Raw genomic sequence first — 24,902 nt, 5'->3', positions numbered from 1 at the left:
AAATGCAGAGATGCCAACATTTGAAAATAGAAATCCTAGCACCTGGTTAGCGAAGCATCAAGAAAACCCTAGCAAACCCTAGCATACCCTAACCACGCCCGTTTCACGCACTTAAGGAGAAAATCAATCAATACCCAACAATATAATTCTTAGACAGAAATGTACCTCAGAGCTAATTATTTAACTGTCATAAAAATACAGGTTTTATTAATGACAGGTTTTTATTAATCACATTTTTCACAGTACAGAGTATTTATTGTTTATGTACAAGGAAGTATATGCATTAGCATCTCTGAACCAATAAATAAATTTCTTACTACTGCATATATATATAATCACAAAACTGTACCTAATACTATAACTTAAAGGTGAACTAAAATATAGGCATGTAAGCTAGTCTTGGCAATTCTCAATCTAGAAACTAAGCAAAAAAGGCATTACATTTCAGCCAAAAAGCTTTTTACCACTACAGATTATTATGCTAAGGATACAAAAATGTAAACTAAAATTCACAATTCAGTGTCGGTGATGTGGTCAATGTTATGGCTTATTCACATATGTAACTTAGTGTAAGTGGCACTCTTGCACTTCATCAGTACAGACATATTGTACACAGCTTCATAACATTTATTTTCCACAAACAAGAGCTTCAACTTCTGTACACAACTAGCTTCTAGGGTTTTCCTAGACAGACTTGGGTGGAACTCTGTTTGAACTTTACTCACAATGCTGAATATTCTCTCTGTGTCTGCATTGCTATGGGGTATTATAAATATAGTTAGTATCACCATGGCCAACAAATGCAAACTTTGGTTGGCTTGTTACAGGATTGAAGATCCTCCCTATCTTGTTTCCTGGTACATCTGCCGTGTCTGATCGAAGAATATCTTCAGGAATGTTCTCTACTTGGTATGCAATAAACTTATTTTCCAAATGATCAAGCCTAACAACTGAGACCAAATCAAATCTTCTGACAAAATACATCACAGATTCAAATTTGACATTTGCCCTTTTACTGATGTCAGCCACTTCTGCATGTTTTAAGGGCTCCTCATGCAATGGCAATTTGCTAGTAATATAAGAACTGGCCTCTGCATAATACTCTGACAGAATATATAAAATATATATTTTTCTCCTCTTTAGAGAGCTTCCCTCCCTTCTTGCATTCCTCTAAGTACGGTCTGGTTTTGGTGCCAATCACTAGATCTTCTCTGTCCCTCTGATTCTTTCTATCCCTTACATTAATTGTGATTGTAGACCTCACACTACTGATTACTACAGGCTTAATGAATTTGCTGAGAAGGAGTAAATGCAAGGAATCCAATTCTCATTTTAGAACCTGAATAAATGGCTCTTCTCTTTGCAGAAGTGCATTTAAGCCCTCAAAACATGGTAAGGAGGCTTGGAGAAACAGACTAGGTTAGCTTCACTAGGGGATTTTCTAGGCTGCGCTGTATTCTACAGAACCTGATGTCTGGCTTGCCAGCTGGTATTGTAGGTTTTACACCACTCTTTTTACTAACAACTATCTTCTCCTATCTTCTCAAGCAATAGATTTTCTAAGTCTACAGATAGGTATCTTATACTTCTATCGTTTGTATACAATACTTGTTATTTTACTGTAATCTTCATTTTGACATTTAATCATTAGTAATATGTTGGTTTGCATTAATTAATATTACTGACCTTTGTAATACTAGAAAAATACATATAGACTGTAAAGTGTCTACTGTTACCTTTCTGACTTTTACACTAAGACGGATTTAGGGACCTTAACACCGATCTAGATCCCAAGGGCCAGGGTAGCACACACATCACACTGTATCTTGCACTCCCTGAGGTAATAAGCCCCACAGACACGATTCAGCATTGCAGTCTTATATAAAAAAATATTTATTGCTCTGAAAAGAAATGCACAGACAGAAACCAAGAGTAACTGTGCTTAGAATAAAATACAAAAGAAAACAAGAAATGGGAGCCTGCAGACGACACATCTTAATAAGGTAAAGGAAATAACCATACAACAATAACAGTTCAAAATAAAGTTCCCCCAAAACAGTGCCAAACACAATACCAATACAAGCCCTTTCCTCACTATGTAGCCCAGGACACGTGAACAACAACTTATACACAGAATGAAAGAAAACAACCCTACTTGCCTGGCCGCATGTAAGAGAGCGAGAGAGAGCCCCCCACCACACTACTTTTCTCTTCCTGATTAAAACCCCACCCCCTTCCCAGTCTGCACTGCCTTAAAGTGGCAGTCTGGTAACACTACGTTTAAAAACAAATATAAAATAAAACTAAAAGATTAGTGTAACTTTTTTTAAATCTTCCACTATAATTGACTAGACTGTAATAACATTAAATGGTACCTTGATTAGTTGCAGAATACACCTTATCAGCCTTCAATTTCACACTGCCAGTATCATTGAACAATTCACTTGAGGTCACAACTAGGCCTACCAATAATTGAAAGTACATTACCATAAGATGTTTTCACAAACAAACGTACAATTGTCTAAAAAAGTACAAGTCAAACACAAAATATATTTTCTGATTAAATTAGGTACAACTTATTTGTTTTCCATGTACATAAATACATACCAAACAAACGGCATTTTGAAAATAAATCTAATTTGGCAGCACAAAATATACACAAAATCAAATAGTACATATGGTATTTCACTGCGCTGCTAGGAACTACAACCAAACTACTTTAATAATTTAACGACACGTTAAAATCAGAAACGGTATTTAGTATGGTCGCTCTGACCTGGATTCATTAGAATGCTTTTCTAGAAAGCATTTTTTGTGTGTAGACAGGGACTTAATGCACAATACTTTTCACATATACACATACAAGTTATTCTTGAGCACAAACCTGGTGTTCACATGTTTCAGAATCTTTCTTGCTTCGGTGCCACACAAGTCCTGGCACTGTTTCAACTGCTTGTGCCGCTTTGCCACTTTTGTCTAGATAGTAGTATGTCAATCCAGAGTTTGTCTATTCTTGCTGGTAATCTCTTTGCAGCCAACAAGGCAGCAATGTGAATTAAATGACAGGGACACCTGCAGTACTCACAGTAAGCATGATGTTCGATAAATTAATTCGGAAATTCATCAATTTGGCCATACAGTAGTAATAGACAAATAGACAAACAGACCAACTTCCATGCAAACTTCCAGACGAACAGACCAACTGTCAATCATGCCCTGTGCCAAATCCATTTCAGTCCTAGCCAATCAGAGCAGACACGCCTATTTTAAACAATACAATTTCAGGCTGACACAAAACGGCTTCAGTCAATTATATTGCAGTTTATTATAAAGGGCGTTACTGGCGTCTATGTGTAACCGTATGGATATTAAAATCGCCATTAACATAGGCTCGTTTATGAGAAGATTAACTGTTAGAATAGCCACGGCTTAACCACAGCTTTGCCTACAGTAATATAAGTATGTTGAATCACTATATATTGTACATGCAGCGTAACACATTTTTAAAATACTGTCGAAATAAGTGACAAATGTGATGTTTCTTTTTTCTTAAAAAGGCTTTGAAATACTATGTGTAATACAATTAGCATAATCTATATGACACATCAAGGTTGAAGTTCTTGGTGTTTTTTATTAACTTAATTCGTTTGGTTAAGAGACGATTTTGGCATTTTAACACTGTCAGATTGTATGTATTTTATGAGGTTTAATTGTATTTAAATGGATATAGGTATTCGATTGGCTAGGGCAAGGTGTTTATTGTTAGTGTGTTTATTTGGCTTTAGTATGTATTGTTTAATTTATTTTCGTGTGCACATATTTAAAAAAAAATACAGTACATTATCCGACTTAAAGTAATTGGCTCATATTGCAATGATTGCAATGGGTAAAGTTTAAAACCAAAATCTTTCTGTATGAACACATGTAATGTGTACAGTTAAATACATAAATACATATGTGTGCCAAAAAGGTGTAACGAGAAACCCCCAAATATAATGTCAAGCCTCAGCCCCACACTGAGAGGAGGCTGGCACAGCCCCTGCGATCAAGGATCCAATCTACACTCACCTAAAGGATTATTAGGAACACCTGTTCAATTTCTCATTAATGCAATTATCTAACCAACCAATCACATGGCAGTTGCTTCAATGCATTTAGGGGTGTGGTCCTGGTCAAGACAATCTCCTGAACTCCAAACTGAATGTCTGAATGGGAAAGAAAGGTGATTTAAGCAATTTTGAGCGTGGCATGGTTGTTGGTGCCAGACGGGCCGGTCTGAGTATTTCACAATCTGCTCAGTTACTGGGATTTTCACGCACAACCATTTCTAGGGTTTACAAAGAATGGTGTGAAAAGGGAAAAACATCCAGTATGCGGCAGTCCTGTGGGCGAAAATGCCTTGTTGATGCTAGAGGTCAGAGGAGAATGGGCCGACTGATTCAAGCTGATAGAAGAGCAACTTTGACTGAAATAACCACTCGTTACAACCGAGGTATGCAGCAAAGCATTTGTGAAGCCACAACACGTACAACCTTGAGGCGGATGGGCTACAACAGCAGAAGACCCCACTGGGTACCACTCATCTCCACTACAAATAGTGGTAGAGTCAGAATTTGGCGTAAACAGAATGAGAACATGGATCCATCATGCCTTGTTACCACTGTGCAGGCTGCTGGTGGTGGTGTAATGGTGTGGGGGATGTTTTCTTGGCACACTTTAGGCCCCTTAGTGCCAATTGGGCATCGTTTAAATGCCACGGCCTACCTGAGCATTGTTTCTGACCATGTCCATCCCTTTATGACCACCATGTACCCATCCTCTGATGGCTACTTCCAGCAGGATAATGCACCATGTCACAAAGGTCGAATCATTTCAAATTGGTTTCTTGAACATGACAATGAGTTCACTGTACTAAACTGGCCCCCACAGTCACCAGATCTCAACCCAATAGAGCATCTTTGGGATGTGGTGGAACGGGAGCTTCGTGCCCTGGATGTGCATCCCACGAATCTCCATCAACTGCAAGATGCTATCGTATCAATATGGGCCAACATTTCTAAAGAATGCTTTCAGCACCTTGTTGAATCAATGCCACGTAGAATTAAGGCAGTTCTGAAGGCGAAAGGGGGTCAAACACAGTATTAGTATGGTGTTCCTAATAATCCTTTAGGTGAGTGTATTTTGAAATAAATATAAATCCATTGATGCATGGCCTTCTATTTCACAGAGTAAAGACTGCAGTTTTATGCAAGCCTGGAGTTGTATTGGTTAAAATAAATGGCTAGAAGGACTGAAGTGGGTTTGGCACAGCGCATGATTGACAGTTGGTCTGCTCTTCTGGAAGTTCATTGGTTTGTCTGAAAGTTGGTCTGTTTGTCTGGAAGTTGGTCCGTTTGTCCATTTGTCTATTACTACTGTATGGCCAAATTGATGAATTTCCGAATTAATTTGCGAATGAACTACCACATTAACGGACGAACACTTTGGCACAAACAGCGCTCCATATTTTTTATTAATGTATACTTCTTGGTGTAATCCTCTTTGAACCTTTGTGAATTCAGCCGCAGTGTTTTTTGTGTTGCCATTTGCTTTATTAAAAGTGGAATGAAAAAGGTAGCGCTGCTATTTCACCATTTGATTGCTGCCGAAGCACTTTTTGTTATATCTTGGCCGTCCAATCACTGATCAGTTTTTTTTTTTCCACGCATGTCCATTGTAAAAGGTCGTTTATGTTTGTTTTTAAACCACAAGCAAATCACATCGTGTCAATCAGATACAAATGTGGGAACTCGGATACTCACACCAACACATGAGCACTGACGCAAGTCTAATTTTATTTTTTTATTTTTACTTGGTCCGTATCACCGTAGCAGAGCCTGAAAACCCTTGCTGCTACGCATCTCTGGAAATGATTTAAAGACGGAAAAGCTGAAATTCATGTTGTGCTCTATGTTGGAATAAAACTGATTTAATACATTTAATGATGACTTGGCAATGTGGGTGACATTTCACATAGATTTCCCTTTTGTATCACTATAGATTATATAACCAGAAAGCAAATTGATTTACTTATGTTGCTAAATTAATAATTGAAACAATAACAGTTAAACAAGTACTTTTCTATACTTATGGGTTGATTGTTAGCAATAAAGGTCCCTATCCAGTTGAAAAGTTTCTCAGTTCCCACTGTCATTTGTAAACTTTATGTTCTTATGAATGAGAGGAGGCCATTCGACCCATCATGCTTGTTTGGTGTCCATTAATAACTAAGTGATCCAAGGATCCTATCCAGTCTATTTTTAAATGTTCCCAAACTTTCACCTTCTACCACATTGCTGGGGAGTTTGTTCTAGATTGTGACTACTCTCTGTGTGAAGTGTCTCCTGTTTTCCGTTTTGAATGCCTTGAAGCCCAATTTCCATTTGTGTCCCCGGGTGCGCATGTCCCTGCTAATCTGGAAAAGCTCCTCTGGTTTGATGTGGTCTATGCCTTTCATGATTTTGAAGACTTGGATCAAGACCCCACGTAGTCTCCTCTGTTCCAGGGTGAAAAGGTTCAGGTCCCTCAGTCTCTCAGTAGGACATTCCCTTCAGACCTGGAATAAGTCTGGTTGCTCTCCTCAGAATTGCCTCTAGAGCAGCGATATCTTTCTTGAAGTGTGGAGCCAAGACCTGTACACAGTATTCCAGATGAGGTCTAACTAGCGCATTGTACACTCTTAACATTACTTCCCTTGTTTTAAATTCTACACTTTTGACAATATACCCTAATATTCTGTTTGCCTTTTTATTGCTTCTGCACTGTATTTTCCATCTAATCATTTTTTTAAAACATTTAATGCAAGTAATGCAGGTGAGACTGATTGGTCTGTAATTTCCTAGCTCAGTTTTGTCAGCTTTCTTGTGGATTGGTATGACATTTGCCATTTTCCAGTCAGCTGGCACATCCCCTGTTCGAAGTGTCATTTTAAATATTTGAGTTAGCGGCCTATAAATAATTTCCCCTCATTTCTTTAAGTACTGTTGGAAATATCCCATCTGCCCTAGGTGATTTGTTTTTAATTCTGGTAGTCCCTTTAGTACCTCCTCCTCATTTATCCTGATTTCTCTTAGGGTCTCTTAGTTACAGCTGTAATTGCAAAATATGCCTTTATAAACAAAGTCAACCTTTATAGTTAATTTGAAGTTGTGACAATATCACGAGACAATATGAGAGTGACAAGTTGCGTAATGGTTGACAGGTGCTACTGCTGTTATTATGACCTTTCCATATGTCTTCTAATAGGAAGGTATTTTTTACTAAGGCCATTAATTGGGTAAACAGCAGCTCGTCCCTAGTGCAATCAACTAAAACCATTTAAACCCCCAAAAGGGAGAGGGGCATTCATATTTAACTCGAGCTTATGGTCTCGAGTAATGTCAAAACACAAAGGCCAACTCTACCACTGTATCTGCTTTTTGAAGATCGCTTGCTGTCTTTGTATTCTGCGGGTAGGAAGGGAAAGTTTGCAGTAACGCGATTAATTTTATTAACAGTAGGTTAACTGCAAGTAGTCCATGTAGGGATGAGTGGTGATATTGAGAAGGAGAACATTTATCTGTAGTGATGAGAGTCCTTAACTTATACAAACACTGACATGATTCCAATGCATCAGATATAAAATGATGCATAATTAATGAGCTACTACTAGGTCTACTGTCATAACATTCACAGATGTGTTTGGCGTTAGGACAGTCTCATAAATGAGGAAATTACGTTGGCTACTTTTTGAATGTCCATGGACCCAGCGTTCCCCTCCAACTGGCTCTCATTCACAACAAATCTGAACCTGACCACCAAGCCTATGCAATTTAAAGGTGGAAACCCTGCATGGACTTATGTCTAATTGAAAATAAGGATTTAAAGCACTAATTTTACAGTTAAACTTCCAAAACAATATATATATTTTTTTTCTCCCCAAAACAAAAGTAAAACAGGCCTGTATCTAGGCACAACATATTACTTTCACTTGATTTATAATTAAAGGTATAATTTATTTTTCTGTCAGAGGTATGTGGTCAAGTTTACATGACAATTTAAAATGTGGAATTTTTAAACAAAAAACAATTATATAAACTATGTTATGTACCACACTGAAATTAGATCCATCTACAATTTAATGGAGTGTTAAAATGGAAATACTTTACCTTTAGGTAGCCCATTGGACTACCACACAGTCATACCCTCACCGCTGAGCAAAATGATTTAACTTCAATACAGGCAATTTATTTTCATTATTTTAAAATATAAAGTTTAATAACCTGCAGCTGCAATAGAAACAAGCTATTTGTTCACAGCTGTACCATTAACACATTTCCATAAATGTCTTTGAAGACACTGGTGTTGCTGCTGTAACTTTAACTGCAGGGAGCACCTCAAACTCGAGTATTAGACCCCGTTCACACTTGTGATTTAGGCATAGTTTTAAGGCGGCCCTGGGTCGGGTGAAAACTAGTCCAGCTTTTTGACACTGCCTAAGTCTTTTGAGGCGATCTAAATATGAATGCGCCGGGCTCTGGGCTGGGTGAATAGCATCAGTGCATGATGCAACTCAAGCCATGCTCCCAGAGACTCGCGTGTCTGTGTTGTGTTAAATGTTGTGTAAGGAGTGACAACTCCGAGACAGCTGTTCCCAGTAAAATGTAACTATTTAATCTAAAATAATCGCACCGGGCTCTGGGCTGGCAAAATCCTTGCACCGTACACAGTAATCAATAACATATCATATCATAACAGTACTGTACATCTGACATAACTACTTAACACCCACACTGTAGAACTGTTACTGTAACTCACTGCAACAATGTGCAGGCATAACATTTCCCACCCCACTCACAGGATTTCGCAGTGGGGTCTTGTGTGGCCATGATACAGGTACAGTTCCCTAAGTAGGCTGAGTTGGGGACTGTTGAGGTTGTGGCTCTAAGGCAGGTTCAGCTTCCATGGGGGAAGGATGAGCCACAGGAGCATCCAGACAGGGTGGGGGCATGGCTTGGAGTTGAGTTGTTTGTGGTTGTCCACCAGAAGGTGATGGCACCTTCCATAGATTACTTGCATGCCACCGGGAGCCATCAGTAAGGCAGAAGGCGGCTGGGCCAAGTTGACGGCTTACTTGGAGGGGCGAGGACCAGAATGAAGCCATTTTGTTGTTGCGGTGGGGCCTGCAAACTCTGACCCAATCTGAGACCATGATGGAGGGTGCCCTAGCCCGTCTTGATTGGTCGAACCGCTGTTATATCCGCTGCTGCTGTCTGGTGACAGAGTCTCTGACATAAGGTGCATGGGCTGGAGCCTGAGGCTTGGAGGGGCGGATCCTGTCAAGGGGCAGCTCACAGCCCAGCATGAGGGATGCAGGCGAGGCCCCTGTGGTGGAGTATTGTGTTGCTCTGTAGTGCCGATTGATGCCTGGCCACCACACCAGGACTCGGCATCTCTGTTCGAGCTTCAATATGCACAAGTGGCCCTCATGTGCCATTGACAAGACACGAATGACACTTGGGACCACAGCGCAAAGCCCACGTGCCACACATGACTCATTCCAACAGGAGAGCTCATCCTTTACGCTGGCGAATGCAGACAGTTCCTCAGGCACTTTTCATGGCCAACCATTCCTGATGAAGGAGCCTAACTGGGAGAGCACTGGATCCTGTTCAGAGGCCTGCTTGAGCTCGGAGAGAGACTGTGGTCTGGAGTGGTTAATGCAGCATCTGAATGATCTCCCGTTCAGCATGTTCAGAGCTTGTGGGAGGGGCTGGGGCAGAGACAGTGTGGGAGAGCAGATCTGCAACCACATTGTCGCATCCTGGAGCTGAAATTGTACTGGCGAAGGCAGTCAGACCAGCGGTGTACCCTCAGTGGTTTCTGGCCCATGCCTGATGTCGACAGCAGGGCAGTGAGCCTGATGGTCAGTCCATAGGGTGAAGGCATGGCCATACAGGTACAAATGCCAACACTCGCAGGCCCAGATGCAGGCTAGCACCTCTTGCTCACCCAAAGAGTACCTTTGTTCCGTGACACTGTTGAGTGTGAGCTTGTGCTTGGCCAGAGCAGTGAACACCATCTGGAGGTGCTCACCGTGGATGGAGGCCATGGGCCCATGCACAACGCAGGTCCAGTTTGGAAAATATGGTGCAGCCGTAGAACAGGGCTGTGAGCTCCTTTGATGTAGTAAGTGGATATTTGTATGGTATGAAGGCCTTGTTCACTGCTTGCAGGTCCATGCACACACGTAGAGCACCAGATTTTTTTCCTAGCGATTACCAGGTTGGAGATTCAAGAGGAGGCGTCAGCTGGTTCAATCATATCCTGTTGCAGAAGATTTTTCAGCTCAGCCTCAACCTCTTCACAAAGAGGCAGTGGGATGCGTCACAGTGGCTGAATGACAGGTGTAACGGTGGGGTCTATCAGAGGCTGGTGGGTGAAGGTGATGAGACAACCCACATCCTCAAACAGTGCTGGCAGAATCTCTGATCCACTGGTCTCTAGGAGTGTGAAACCCAGAGAAGTGAAGAGATCCAGTCCCATAAAGTTAGCACCTACATGGAAGTTGAAGTCGGGCAGCACTTTAGTGCAAAAGCATACAGTGAGCTGGAGTGAACCCACTAGATCAATGTGTGAGTTCCCATATTCACAGAGGGCAGTGGAGGGCACAGAGCAGCCAGGAGCTGAAAAACTGATCGTATATGTCCACATTCAGCAGTGAGACACTGGCTCCCGTATTCAACAAGTAGGGGAATGCACACATCACTCAGGTTGACAGCATGATTGTTGTGGATAATAGTTGAGGACAGAGTGACGTTCAGTGTTGTTTGGCACTCCTTGGGCAGAGCGGCAGTCATTGGCAAAGTGTTTTTGTTTCCCACCCACAGTTGCAGCAGGTCTGGCCATGCGCAGGGCAGTTCTGCGCTCTGGAAGCATGAGAACGGGACCCGCAGTTTCCACATAGTTGCCGTGGCAGCGGGCGCTGCTGTCGTGCGAGCAGCACTTCCCCTGTAGAGCTCGAGTCGGGGGTGGGGTCGAGAGAGCCATCATGTGCAGGCAGAGCAGAAAGCATGAGCACTACCTGTGTAGGAGACGTCGGTGGGAGAGGGGCGGCCAACTTGCGGTGTTAATCTAGCTGCACACTCCGCTGCAGACTCCAAGATTAATCACGTTTGCCAATGTGAGATCGTCATTCTCAAGCAAGAGTCTTTCCCCCACTTCACCATTGCTTGTGTGTCCTATCAATTGGTCCTGGACTCTTGTCTTGCAGGGTCCCAAACTTACATGAACTGGCTAACCCCCTCAAGTTAGCGACGCAAGTTTTCACAGACTCACCCGGGAGTTGGTGACGCTGTCTAAAGGTGACTCCCTGTTCTCAAAGTCCCGAGCACACACTGGCATTCCGTTCCCAGGCAGTGGAATAGCAGTGCCAAAGCACTATGAGGTAACTTTCAAAGCACTGTAACCAGTGTACCCATGGCATTGGTGGGTCGCCTGGTAATGTGAGGAAAGGAGGAAGTGGTGGGAGACAGAAAACTGTAGAACTGTGTGTTACTGTAACTCACTGCAACTCAGTGTGCAGACATAAGTCTGTTTCAAAGGAGATGCCGCTTCTCGCCAATGCAAATTATACTTTTTCGTAAATACAGTGAGGGAAAAATATTTGATCCCCTGCTGATTTTGTATGTTTGCCCACTGACAAAGAAATGATCAGTCTATAATTTTAATGGTAGGTGTATTTTAACAGTGAGAGACAGAATAACAACAAAAAAATCCAGAAAAACGCATTTCAAAAAAGTTATACATTGATTTGCATGTTAATGAGTGAAATAAGTATTTGATCCCCTATAAATCAGCAAGATTTCTGATTTCTGATTTCTGAAGATTTCAACTAGAAGCCTGGCCGACCATCTACCCAGAGCCCGGCCTGACCAGGACTGCTCCCCGCTGATGACACCAGCCAGGATCCAGGAGAGGCCTTAGATCCCAGGGACCAACCAGGCCGATCAGTGAACGTCCCTGAGGGAGGCCTCCTGCAGCCAAGGCCTGGACTTCTCCCCGCAAGGCCCACTCCCCGCAAGAACCACGGAGGTGGAAGCAGCTCCCCTGCCAGGTGGACTTGCCCTGATCTCCGGATTGACAGCCTCTGGACTCTTTTCCCAGGTAGGAAACGAGCAGCATGGCCCAGCGGACGGCCGGAGTGAGGCGCCATAAAGTGGTGTGCTTCAGCCAAGAGGCTGGAGGCGAGACCGCGGCCCTCACCCGGCTGGAATTCAGCAGGTCCTTGCTGCAGAGGGGCCTGGGCTTCGCCCCTTCTGAACTGAACTGCGTGGTGAAACTGCCTGGACCTAGGGACGTGTTTGAGGTGAGTTTTAAAAACCCTCAAGTGCTGGAGAGTTTCTGGAACATCTATAGAGAAAAAGATTGCATGCCCCCGAGTGACTTTTTAGTCGACGGCTTGACCGAGAGAGAAATTAAAATTGTTTCAGTTTTTTAATGAAGCAGTGGCAGAGTACAATGTAGAGGTATGGCTGAGGAGACACTGCGAGATACTTTCAGAGAGTAGGAGAGTCAATGATGAGGATGGGGTTTGGACCGGTGCTCGGCGGTGGCAGGTGCGCCTGCAGGTGGAAGTGGCTGCCATCGGCGGAGTACACCACCTGCTGAGCACTGTACTTTTAGGTGCAAACAGGGGGCTTGTCTTCTACCATGGCATGCCCAAGCTTTGTAGGAATTGCGGGGCCCTGGGACATTTAGCTGCAGCCTGCACGGTTATTAAGTGCAAGGTCTGCGGCGGGGAACATCAGAGCAGGGCCTGTAAGCAGGAGAGGGCCTGCAACCTGTGCGGTGGGGGAGTGTACCTTTTTAGGAATTGTCCCTCCTCCTATGTAAATAGGGCGCACGCCCTCGGGGAGAGTGGAGAGGATAAAAAACAAATTGAGGCTCCTTTAACAGAGATACCCCAAGACATGGGTAGAGAGGAAACAGTCCTGAGGAGTCTGGCGCTGGGGGTGGAGGCCTGTGGCAGCAGACAGCCGGGAAGGGAGAGACCAGCCCCCCCCAACCACTAGTAATAAGATCATCTATTGGGGTCTATCCGGCTGTCTCCTCAGTTGCACACAAGGCCTCTGCTCTGCCATCTGCTCGTCAGGCCTCAGCTGCAAGGGAACCAGGGAGAACCTCCAGCACCACGGGCCCTGAGCCCAGTGGAGTTTCACCAGCCTTACAGAGTGGTGGGACCTGAGCCCCCCCATGGGCTTCCTAGAGGATCAAGCGGTGAGGCAAATGGTTGAAATCATGGGTGCGAGCGCTAAGCTAGGTGAGGGAGAAGAAAGAAGTGGGGAAGAGGAAGGGTTCCTTACATGATTGTTATGGAGCGGGTAATTGCCCTCAACGGCATGGCTTTAGTTATTATATCTATAAATGTGAGGAGCATTACTGAGGTGAAAAAGAGGGACAATGTTTTAAACTCTCTGGCTGGAATGAAGGCGGATATTATCTGTTTACAGGAGTGCGGCATCCCATCCCAAAAGGAATATAAAGATCTCCAGGACACTTGGACCCTAGGTGAATCATTCTGGTCTGGGTCCAATGTGTCCCGAGCGGACAGGATTGCCGTACTCCTGAAGAACCCCTTCATTGAAGTTAAAAGTGAGTGATAGAGGCGGGCAGGTTGGCCAGCCTCGACTTTAAATACAAGGGGGCTGTATTGAGGCTGGTCAACGTCTATGCCCCCACCAGCCAGAGAAAGAGTCCTCTTTTTCCCTCAGCTATGCCCACTCCTGATTGGCACCTTACCAGTTATCATTTCAGATGATTTCAACTGTGACCTGAGGGATGTAGAACGGAGTAAGCCCCACAACGATAGATCCAGCAGGGATCTTGCTGCGTTCGTGGAGGACTTTGAACTCTGCGATGCAGGTCGGGACCTGGTCCCCTTGTTCACCTGGGCAAGTTCTTCTGGCTCCTCCTTATCCAGGATAGATCTCGTCTTCCTCAGTAAGCCACTGGAGAGGACCGCCATGTCTTCAGAGGTGGTCTTCTTTTTAGACCACAGGCTCCTGACGACAGAGGTGCTCAGCCCAAGTACACGGGAGTCAGGGCCTGGAGTCTGGAAGCTCAACACCTCTCTGCTCAATGACCCTCATGTAGTTAAGACCTTTAGCAGACGCCTCAAGGAGTGGAGGACCCTGAAGGACCTTTTTGATTCTCCCATAGAGTGGTGGGAGATGGTGAAGAACAGAACCAAGGGCTACTTCATTCAGCTAGGGAAACTGAAAGCTCACGAGAGGCGGGCGAGATATTCCCACCTGAACACCCGCCTCCAGTGCCAGTCTTTTACAGCTCAGAGGCTTCTCTGAGCTGTAAAAGACTCAGCTCAGAGCTCAGAGTCTCTCCACCCTCTATCAGGAGGAACAAGAGAAGATCAAGGTCCTTTCCAGGGTCTGCATCATGGAGGACGACAAGAAATGTAGCGAGAAATGTCCCTGTTGGAGTCCCGCAACGAGGGGGACGAGGAGGCGGAGGAGGATCCAGAGATCACCACCACTGAAATCTCCCAGGTGATAAAGAGTCTTAACTCTGGAAGGACACTGGGTCCCGATGCGATCCCTGCTGAATTCTTTAATAAGATTAAGATCTTTTGGGAGGTGCTTCAAGAAGATCTGGCACAGGTCTTGGGGATGGTGTACAGAGAGGGTAGACTGGCCCCTTCTATGGAGAAGAGTATTCTTACTCTTCTCCATAAGAAGGGAGATCCCAAAGATTTTAAGAATTGGCGGCCGGTCAGCCTCCTGTGCACTGGCTACAAGATACTGGCCAAAGCACTTATGTGCCGGCTAGAGCAGCCACTCCCTCAAGTCGTGGGTCCCGACCAGGTCTGTGGGGCCCGGGGGAGATCTGCGGCCGACAACGCCATGCTGCTCAGGGATGTCGTGGCCTACTCGAACGAGAAAAGGATTCCCCTGGTCCTGATCAGATTGCAATAGGAGATAGCCTTCGATAGATACCTGCAGCTTGTGATGGAGAGGATGAGTCTCGCTCTTGGCCTGAGGAGATGGGTTCAGATCATTTACAGCAGCCTAAGCAGCAGGGTCCTCATGAACCGCCACCTGACTGAACCATTTCCGGTCAGGTCGGGGGTTCGACAGGGTTGTCCCGTCTGCCCTGCTGTACGTCCTCTGTTTGGAGCCGTTCATGCTGGCAATCCGCTGGGATGCCTGGGTCACAGGTTTCTATCTCCTGGGCTCCCGCGAAGAGCAACTGAAAGCCCTGGCCTACATGGACGACGTGGCTGTGGTTTGCACGGACACACCATCCGTGGCCAGGGTTGAGGAAGTGCTGGAAGGCTTCTGCAGGGCGACGGGGGCCGCTGTCAATAAGGCCAAGAGTGAGGTCTACCTCTCTCAGACATGGCCTGTCGGCCGGGGTCCGCCGACCGTGTTCCCTGTGAAGCCGTCCATCAAGGTTCTGGGGATCACGATCGACAGGACCAACACAGGCACCCGGAGCTGGGAGGAAGCCTCATCTAAGGTCCAAAGGAAGATCTGCGGCTGGTGCACAAGGACCTTGATGATGGCTGGTAAGATGCTGGTCGTAAAGACCATCCTCTTCCCGATACTTCTCTACGTTGGCATGATATTTCCCCCAGACAGGCATACCGCAAAATTGGTGAATAGAATTATATTTCAGTTTGTGGGAGTACAATGGAGAGGCTGAAACGAGTGCAGATGGTGAAGGGCACCCTGGATGGAGGTAGGGGGGTCCCGGACGTTGTGCGGCTCATTAAGGCGCAGGGGCTGGCGTATGTGGTAAAGAACATCCAGCATCTGGCAAGAAAGTGAGTTTCATGAACTGCTTTTAATTTGCCAGCAGCCTGAGACCACTCGGCCTCTGCACCATAGATAACATCAGGCTGCACTCGTGGGATCTCCCACTGTTCTACAGGGCGGTCCGAGCCTTTGCACTCGAAGTAGGCCTCCACAAAGCCGCGCTGGTAGAAAAATATAAGAAAATAGAAGATTTTCCTCCCGAAACCTGCCGATTTATCTGGGCTAACGCTACGCATGTTTGCCTCACAAACACGCAGAAAGAGGTCTCCTGGATGGCTGTGAGTTGGTGTCTCCCCACCCAAGTGTTCATGTACAGAAGGGGCCTGTCCCCATTTGCCACCTGCCCCTACAGGGCTGCCTGGGAAGGGAGACAGAGGCTCATATCTTTAGGGATAGCCCCTCCACTCCTGTTTTTCCCCGATCCTCCACAGGTTTGCCGTTCCTGTGCAGGCGACTGCCCAGCAGATCCTGTACGGACCAGCAAAGGGAATAACATCTTCATCGTTGAGGTGGTGGTAGTGTGTCATCTGCACAGTGAAACAGGCCCTGTGGGAGGGACAGAACATCTGTCTCTTCAACAAGCAGGAGCTGTACCCAGTTGTCATCGCGCGGAGGGGCATGGTACTAGTAAGAGACTATGTCAATCTGAAGGTCCACCAGAGGGGCAAGGAGGAAGCCTTCAAGAACTGGCATCTTCAAGATCTGGGGGAGCTTAGGATCCCATAATGGGCCCCCACCTCCGGGGACAGAACTCCCCCAGCTGGAGCCTGAATCCTAGATCTTTTATTGCCTTTATTGATGATTGACTTGTTTTTTAAAAATGATTTTTAATTGGTTTTAATGAAATGTATTGATTTTAAATCCACTTGTTTTGTTTGGCTGTTTTTTTTTTTCTTTGTCAAATGCATTAACTGTTATGTTTGTCATTCAAATGCATTTGACTGTTTTGTTGGTTTGGCACTTTGCCATTTAAACAGTTTATTGTTTTGATTAGTTTACTGCACGTTTATCTGGAGTTTCTTTTGGTATTTTGATTCTTTGAATCACTTTTGATTTTAATAGTTTTAAGTGATTTTAGAGATGGATTAAAAAAAAGTTTAATCATAAGTATTACAATTTTGAATATTTTTATTTTTGCAATTGTAAAATACAAATTCTAATAAACAGTATTTTATTCTTTCTGCTTTACATGATTGTAAACAGCGTAATGAATACACATCTCTGTTAAGAGATATTAGGAAGAACTAAACAAGTATAAACAACATTATATTCAGACAAGCGTGTTCCCATAAGAATACGTTTCCATGTGCAACAATACTAATTTGCTATTTAATATTATTATAGTCATAATTTGTGCTAGTATACATGTATTTTAAATAGCACAACGTGACTCACTTTATTACTCTTTCTGCAGATTTGTAACTGCAATACTTTTTGCCGTATTATTTATAATTTACTTACCAGACGTCCTTAACCAGTGCAAGTTACAGTTGAAACAAAATACACACGTTTCACGATTAATCATCCAGCAACAATATAGCAGGTTATAATTTATCTCAGTCATGGCGTTTATGGACACATTTATTAAAACAGTCCTTAATGTTGTAGAGGGAAACCCAGATCTGCTATATTTATTTATTCATTAATTTAACTTGTAAATGGGCACGTTACCTGAATCGTGTTCGCCTTCATACTTGATTATCTTGATTGTCCCTGCACACCATTCACAAAATGACGGGTGGGGCAGTGCTGTTGTACCCTTGAGCAAGGTACTTCACTTAGATTGCTCCAGTAAAATGCCCAGCTGTATAAATGGGTACAAATGTAAGTCGCCCTGGATAAGAGCATCTGTTAAATGACAAATAATGTAATGTAATAAAATCGGCTGCTACGATCCGATTATTATCCTTCAGTTTATTTTTAACTAGTCACGACACTGCACCAGTCCTGTGAAATCCAAGTTTTTAATACACTCGGATATTAACTGTAAGCAGTTATTGTTTCTGTATGTGGATTTCACTCCATGCTGCTAATACAAATTTCTTCATGATAGCACACAGTGCTTGAGATTATAACTTCCAGCATAATGTAGCCGATCTCTTCCCTGTCTGTCAACAACTCACACATATTTGCTTTCAGCAGCAGAGATATTTCCTTAGTGGGCGTGACGGACGCTTATGACCTTGTCTGGCACCAGATAGTTAACCGTCCACAAAACACGGATGCCTCTGGACACATCCAGATGCTTAGCCAATGGAAACACCCGTTTAAGCGTCCGGGCCAGAGTGTTGTAAAGCTCGCTGCCAGTGGACTCTGGAGCAGTGGAAACATCCTCAGTCATGATGAAAATAATCAAAACCATGGATACTCAAATGCAGCTCATCTTTCAAAAATATTTTCTATTCTTTATGAGGGTTTTAGTAAAACATATTAGTTTATGAGCCCTGTGTTTCTCAGTACTTGTGTGTATGTTTCACCACGGTACTCAGTAGTGCGTGCGGCTCCACTGTGCATAAAAATCACTGTGGAATTGGAAGGTTCCAGGGAAAAATAAAGCACCATAGCTATGTTAAGAATTATGGTAAATTATAATAATGACTGTAAAACAAAATAAACATGTATTTATTTATAGTCTGAAGTCTGACAAAGTATTTAATGGTAATTAGAAAAGAATATTTAGTCAACAGTTTGCGAAAATATATCAGTGCATTATCGATGGAATATGTGCCGATACAGATATTTATTGAAATGGCCAATATCGGGCGGTAATATTGGTGCTCCGATACATCTGTTGGGCCCTAGTGACAACTGTAAAGTTTGATGGAGGAGGAATAATGGTCTGGGGCTGTTTTTCATGAACCCCATCTAACACCTGCGAGCCAGGCCTAAACACCCAACATCAGTGCCCAACCTCATTAATGCTCTTGTGGCTGAATGGAAGCAAATCCCTGAAGCAATGTCCCAATATCTAGTGGAAAGCCTTCCTGTACTGTTATAGCAGCAAAGGGGGGACCAATTCCATATTAATGCCCATGATTTTGCACTATTGCACTATTAGACAATATCTGAGAAGATTTTGCATTTCATATCTCTGCGGATGTAAATTTCTCCTGCATAGGCCTATCCGTTCTTATAAATATGAAATACTACATATTTAAATGTAATACCTGTATGTCTTTTCAGCAGTAAACTCTTCAAAATTAATAAGTTAAAGGTTTAAATACTTTCTACAACTGCCAGACTATGGCTGTGCCGGTGACACTTTTTTTTTTTTTTTTTTTGGGGGGTGGGGGGGGTGGGGGGTGGAGTGTGGATTAAAAACAAGATTTAAACAACGATGTGCAAATGACATTGCAAATGGTTATCTTAAGTGTTGACTTACAATCCTAAGTAGACTTAAAATGTAAATACAGATTTTAAAAGAACTATATAAATTAATTAGTTTCAATGTTCAAAGTGTTACAAACTTGTGCTTCCAGTTGTGTGGGTTCCATGCCAAAAATACCAACATGAGTCTGGCTTTAATGATGATTACATCAGAGTTGCAATGTTTTTAAAATCAATAGTGAAGCAATTTATAAATGGAGCCTAAGGTACCTGTCAATTTATACACTTTTCATCATGAGTTTTTAAAATCACAAACAATAAGGTCACCGACATTTTGTAAATCACTGCTAAAAACAAATTGCGATATAATGATAAATAACAGATTCAGTATGTATTCATATACAAATTACATAAATAAAACCCCAATAGATATATTAATAAATAATCACTTGCTCATGGAACTGCTACAGCTGGGATTCAGACCTGGATATCCCACATCACAGTGCACTTACCTTACCACTAGAGACTTCAGAATCGCTACATTAATTTAAAAAAATAAATGTAAAAGTATGGACGATCATTTTTTCACTGCGGTGTCACATACTCACTATATAGAAAATATCAATACCGTCATTTTATTTAATTTATTTATGTTTTCCACCGTGGTGAAGTGGTATAACGTTTACTGGCATAGCCCTATACCGGACCCACAAATGTAAATCTGGGCTTTGTATTAAAATCAGTCATTGCAAGTGCTGAAACAAGTGAATTTCCACACAACACATTCATATACCATCGTTTTTGTGACTTAAATATACATAAATAATAAATATACACAATTCAAGAATTGCACCTTTCCTTTTGAATTCAATCTTGATCACGTTGTAAACCCAGGTCTTTGGATCAATGCCCATTTGATCATGTAGGCCTATGCTTATTTGTTTTGTATTAGGTGTAGGGCTGGCGACAGGCTGGCTGGTATCAGCATTTATTATACTGCTGTTGGCATTACAATTCAGTATCTATACAGGACTGAGAAGATGCCCCACAGCCATCAGCCAACACTGCCCACTGGCACACAGAATAAAGACAATGCTACATTGCTAAATGAAACACAAATTGTATTTTCAGTGATGCTGGTGGCATCTAGGGCAGAGTTCACTGGTGTGTTTTAACCTTACTCTGTAAATTAGCACTAAGTACAGCTCTCATGCTGTTTTTGCATGTGCAGGCTGGTTTACATGTGCAAAAATAACACTCAAGTCACTTCCATCATGGAATCCATGGCTGTCATGTTCAAATTTAACCAGTACAGCTGTGCCTTGCAGTTTTAATACTTTGTTTTACTGATCTTACACAAATGTTTTTTCACATCACTGATGCAGCTAGCAAGCTGTGAATATAAGGGTTAACATTGCAAAACAGACCCACAACAGAGAGCATAATGAAAATGGGGAAGGAGGGGGGAAAAAAAAAAAAAAAAAAAAAGGTTTGCACATTACCATTAACATAAAATAATAAAATACACCATTGCTAACCATGAAACGTCCATCAGCGACTTACTTTACCTTGAAATGTTGCACTTTGTGGTAATTTAAGGATATATAGGATTAATGGTTTACTTGTGGAATGGATGTGCTTTTGTGTTTATAAGGTTTACATTTAAGGTTTTAATATTGCTACCCTATTGAAGATGCATAGATGTAGAGGCTGCATCATGTAAAACAAATTAATCAAACTCATTAGAATAATTTGTAATGATAGAAAATTACAGTTTTTGATATAGCTCTGTTCTAAAGGACTAACGTAATATGCAAATATTTAAATTTGGACTTGCGTGCTAGTGTGCATGCGAAAGACCCCTGTGTTGGCTGAAAACGTATCCTGATTAAATGATATCGTATATATGACTATTAACATACAATTTGAAAGCAGTTTGTGTCAGAGGAAGAGAACAGTAATCCAACAAAGATATAAACTTCAGAATGTCCACATTTCATCAAGCCACACAGATGAGGAAATAGATTTTATATGATGAAATAGGAAGCTAGATGATAAAGGAAGGGCATACTGTAAAATCAAAGGGAGACTTCAGTACAAAAAGTGGAAAATTACATCAGTAGGTAAATATGTATATAGAGACATGAATGAAAGAGGTGATGAAAACTGGAAGTGACCAGAATGGTTTGGTGTAGAGTTCAATATGAAAGTGGTAAAAAGAAAACTAATGGATGAAACCAAACAAGCCGATCAAATCAAGCATGAACCTCTGATATTATCAAGCAGAGTACAATTTATAAATAAATTTATTTAGTATATTCATGACCAACAAGACCTAGATGCATTACAAATAATTAGCACCATTGAAAATGCAAGAGAATTAGGAGGACCCCTATCACAAGATACACTGCGTATACATAAGAAAACATACATAATGTACATATTATATATACACACACATATATACATATACAGATACACACACACATAGTTAAGAGTATATTTGTACAGTTAATTTTTCATTAAAAAAAAAATCAAATGTTGTGCTCGTTTAAAATTATTAAATCAGTCATATAAACTTACAGATTGGTAAATCTTAGTTTTTTTCCCCAACAATTCAGAATAGCACTCAATAAATGTTTATACCCAAAGTGCAGTAGAGTGCACCGTATTAAAGATCTTATGTTTTTTGATAACCCAACATTAAACAATATTAATATGCAAGTGCTTAACTTGGCCGTTTGGCCTACCCATTTAGGCGTTTAAATGCAAATCTGGGTGTAGTTTCCTAAGAATGTAGGATTAAAACAAGCATGGTTAAATTCAGATATTAATTAAATTGAACAAAATGTTTTCACCCCAACGCTGTTAAAAAGTTAACCATACAAAGTAACTCACCAGATACATTTCCTCTCAGTTGAATGCCTTCGCTATCACAAAGATTTACTGCAATGCAGCGCCTGTGTGGAGGAGGTTTGCTCTGCCCTGCATTGTTCAGTATACGTTCTCCTTCTGCACCTAACTCTCTCTCCGTAAATACAGATCTGTGTTTCAAGCTTTCGTTTTCTTTCTTAATTTTGGTCATTTCGACTTCCAAATCAGCTAAACAAACCTCAAAAAGTTTAGTAATTTCACAAACAGACTGTTTGACTAGAATCTCCATGACAGAACCGAGCTGGAACTGGAAAGTAGTTACAAAATCTGACATTCTGTCGTCTGTATCAGACACAGCCCTGTATACCCAAGATTCTTTGATATTGTGTTTAATGTTTGCAAAGCAGACAGCACACTACGCTTTTTACTTCCACCTTTTGAAAAAGGTACTTGGTACCGTTGTAGCAAAGAGATACTCTATTGAAACAACTTCCGTATTTGAATCGCGATGCATTATGGGAATAGGAGTTGCAAGGATTTCCGGTAGCGCTTTTCTACCTATCGATATAATGTAAAACCTGTCTAATTTAATATTCCAATTCTTCTCTTTTTAAAACAATTGCAGTTTTAACACGACTCACCTGGATTGTATTAGAGCAACCCCTTCTTAACATATACGAGTTATTATTTCAAACAGGAATATTTTCACCTGACCTGGCAGGTTTATTGCCTGTCACTAGTTGTCGGCTTAATCAATATTCATGAGCACGCAAGAAAAGTGAGGCAGAGATCCTGAGAGATATTTTTATTTTCACTGATTGTTACACAATTAATTATCGAATACCTTCGTAGCATTATTATTAGACTTCTAATACTCCTTACAATGATGATGATAATAATAATAATAATAATAATAATAATAATAATAATATGTATTAATAATAATAATAATAATAATAATAATAATAATAATAATAATATTACTACCCAGTTCTCACAACGTTTTAGTAAGGTTATTGTTGGGGCCAACACATCAGTTGCGACATTGTGACACCGTTAGAAATGTTACTTGACTAAATTAAAAGTTGTGGCAACGCTGCTACAAGCATACTTAATAACATTGTAGAAACACAATGTTGTGGTAAGGTTGTGGTTTGGCTCGTGGACTTTGGAAAGTGACCTACTATGAAATGAAAGGCCTGCAAACAGCTGCACAGAATAAAGAACTGTCTGCTAGTACAGGAGAACCCCCCACCCCACACAGAGGAAATGGCAGGAAAATATGATGTCTGTAGATACTGTGTGAAAAGAAATGTAAACTATATATGATATTATATGTATATACAGCTCTGTTAACAATTAAGAGACCACTGTAATTTTTTCTTAAATCAGCATCTCTACATGTATGACAGTCCAGTGTCTGTTGAATTCCAACACAGGCACATCTCATTCTACTGAATGAGATGCTAATTAGGTGATCACCTGAACCAAATCTTATTTAACGAGGAAATGTATAAAAAAACACTGCTGTGGTCATCACTATCCTCTTGCAATAGGACCAGCTGGATGGCGAAACAGTGCTAGTAGTACCTCAAAAGTAATTGGAATGAAAAAATAACTACTGACCATGCCAAAAGAGTTGAAAAGGAAAGTTTTGTGTGAGGAAAAGATTTTTACATGCCGCTGTAATGCACTGTAATCCTTTTGAAATGGAAACACATACAGTAGTCCGCTCTTGCACAACTGTAAACTTGGGATTAGGATACACTAACACTTATTCACAGAACAGTGAATATGATAAACATTTCAAGTGAAAGCAACAAATATTTGCTTGAGTCTCTCACAACCAGCAACAAATTGTTGGCACACCAACTTCTTGTCTAAGAGGTCCAACTTGTCTTGGTGGACATGACAAACTGTCACATGATTTTGTCTCTTTTGCGACATACTCGAGCGTAGCCAGGTTTTCAACCTTCTAAGGGCACAATAGCTCCTTTCTGCTTCAGAAGATGAGACTGGTACAACCAGGAGCAACCTGACCAGAGTTTCCACTTCACTGAAAAGGCCACGGACTTCCACTGATAAACCTTTAAGAATGTTTGCTGCCTCCATACTGGATCCAAACTGGTAGTTATGTCTAAACATGGGTAACTGAACTGCAAGCAACTGGCTGGCTATCTCAGGATACTCACCACACACTGAATCAATTTGTCCAATGAGCAGACTGTTCTCTAGTTTCTGCGGGGTCAGTAGACCTTGCTGCTGAAAACGTTCATTGAGCTCTGCCTCAACAACATACTGTTTTATTGGTGTAAGTATTTTACATATCAATAATAAAAACAAATCAATACAAATTTTAATATTGTGATTAAAATTTTTTAAAATCAATTTTTAAAATCACTTAAAATTTTTAAAATCTTTGTGATTTAACGTAAACAAAATACTAAACTTCAAATAAACAAGTGCACAAAATAACAAAACAAACGTGATTAAAGCAAACTGCTACCAACACAAAAAGTCAAATACATTGAAAATAACTGAAAATGCACTGGACAAAATAAAAAAAACAATTAAAAAGGTAAAAATAAAAACCAAACCAAAACAGTCCAATGCATTTAAAATTAAATCCAAACGGTCAATGTATTTGACAAAAAAAAAAATAGAACAAAACTAACCAAAAAACCCAAACAATTAGTGCTTTAAAAACAACTAAATCTTTAAAAACAGTTAAAATTCATTTTTAAAAGACAATTATTCATAAAATAGTTAAAAGATCTTGGACTCTCTGCCTCAACAACATCAAGGACCCGATAAAACTCATCTCTGTAATGCTCTGTTGCTGTTTTTGGC

At 41.6% G+C, this 24,902-nt stretch overlaps 1 protein-coding gene across 1 annotated transcript in view; it reads right to left on the bottom strand.

Annotated features, from left to right (window-relative positions):
• LOC136711291 (zinc finger protein 502) overlaps positions 1 to 22,555 on the bottom strand; it is a 43,991-nt gene extending 21,436 nt beyond the window's left edge. Inside the window, exon 1 of the mRNA XM_066687442.1 lies at positions 22,077 to 22,555. Within this exon, the coding sequence (XP_066543539.1) occupies positions 22,077 to 22,386 (310 nt within the window). The 5' untranslated portion in view covers positions 22,387 to 22,555. The remainder of the gene's footprint in view (positions 1 to 22,076) is intronic.
• Between the last annotated feature and the right edge of the window lie 2,347 nt (positions 22,556 to 24,902).

This window comes from Amia ocellicauda, chromosome 16 (assembly GCF_036373705.1).
Source record: "Amia ocellicauda isolate fAmiCal2 chromosome 16, fAmiCal2.hap1, whole genome shotgun sequence".
Lineage (NCBI taxonomy): Eukaryota > Metazoa > Chordata > Actinopteri > Amiiformes > Amiidae > Amia > Amia ocellicauda.
The sequence above is the reverse complement of the archived record's forward strand: the minus strand, read 5'-3'. Positions and strand labels throughout refer to the sequence as shown.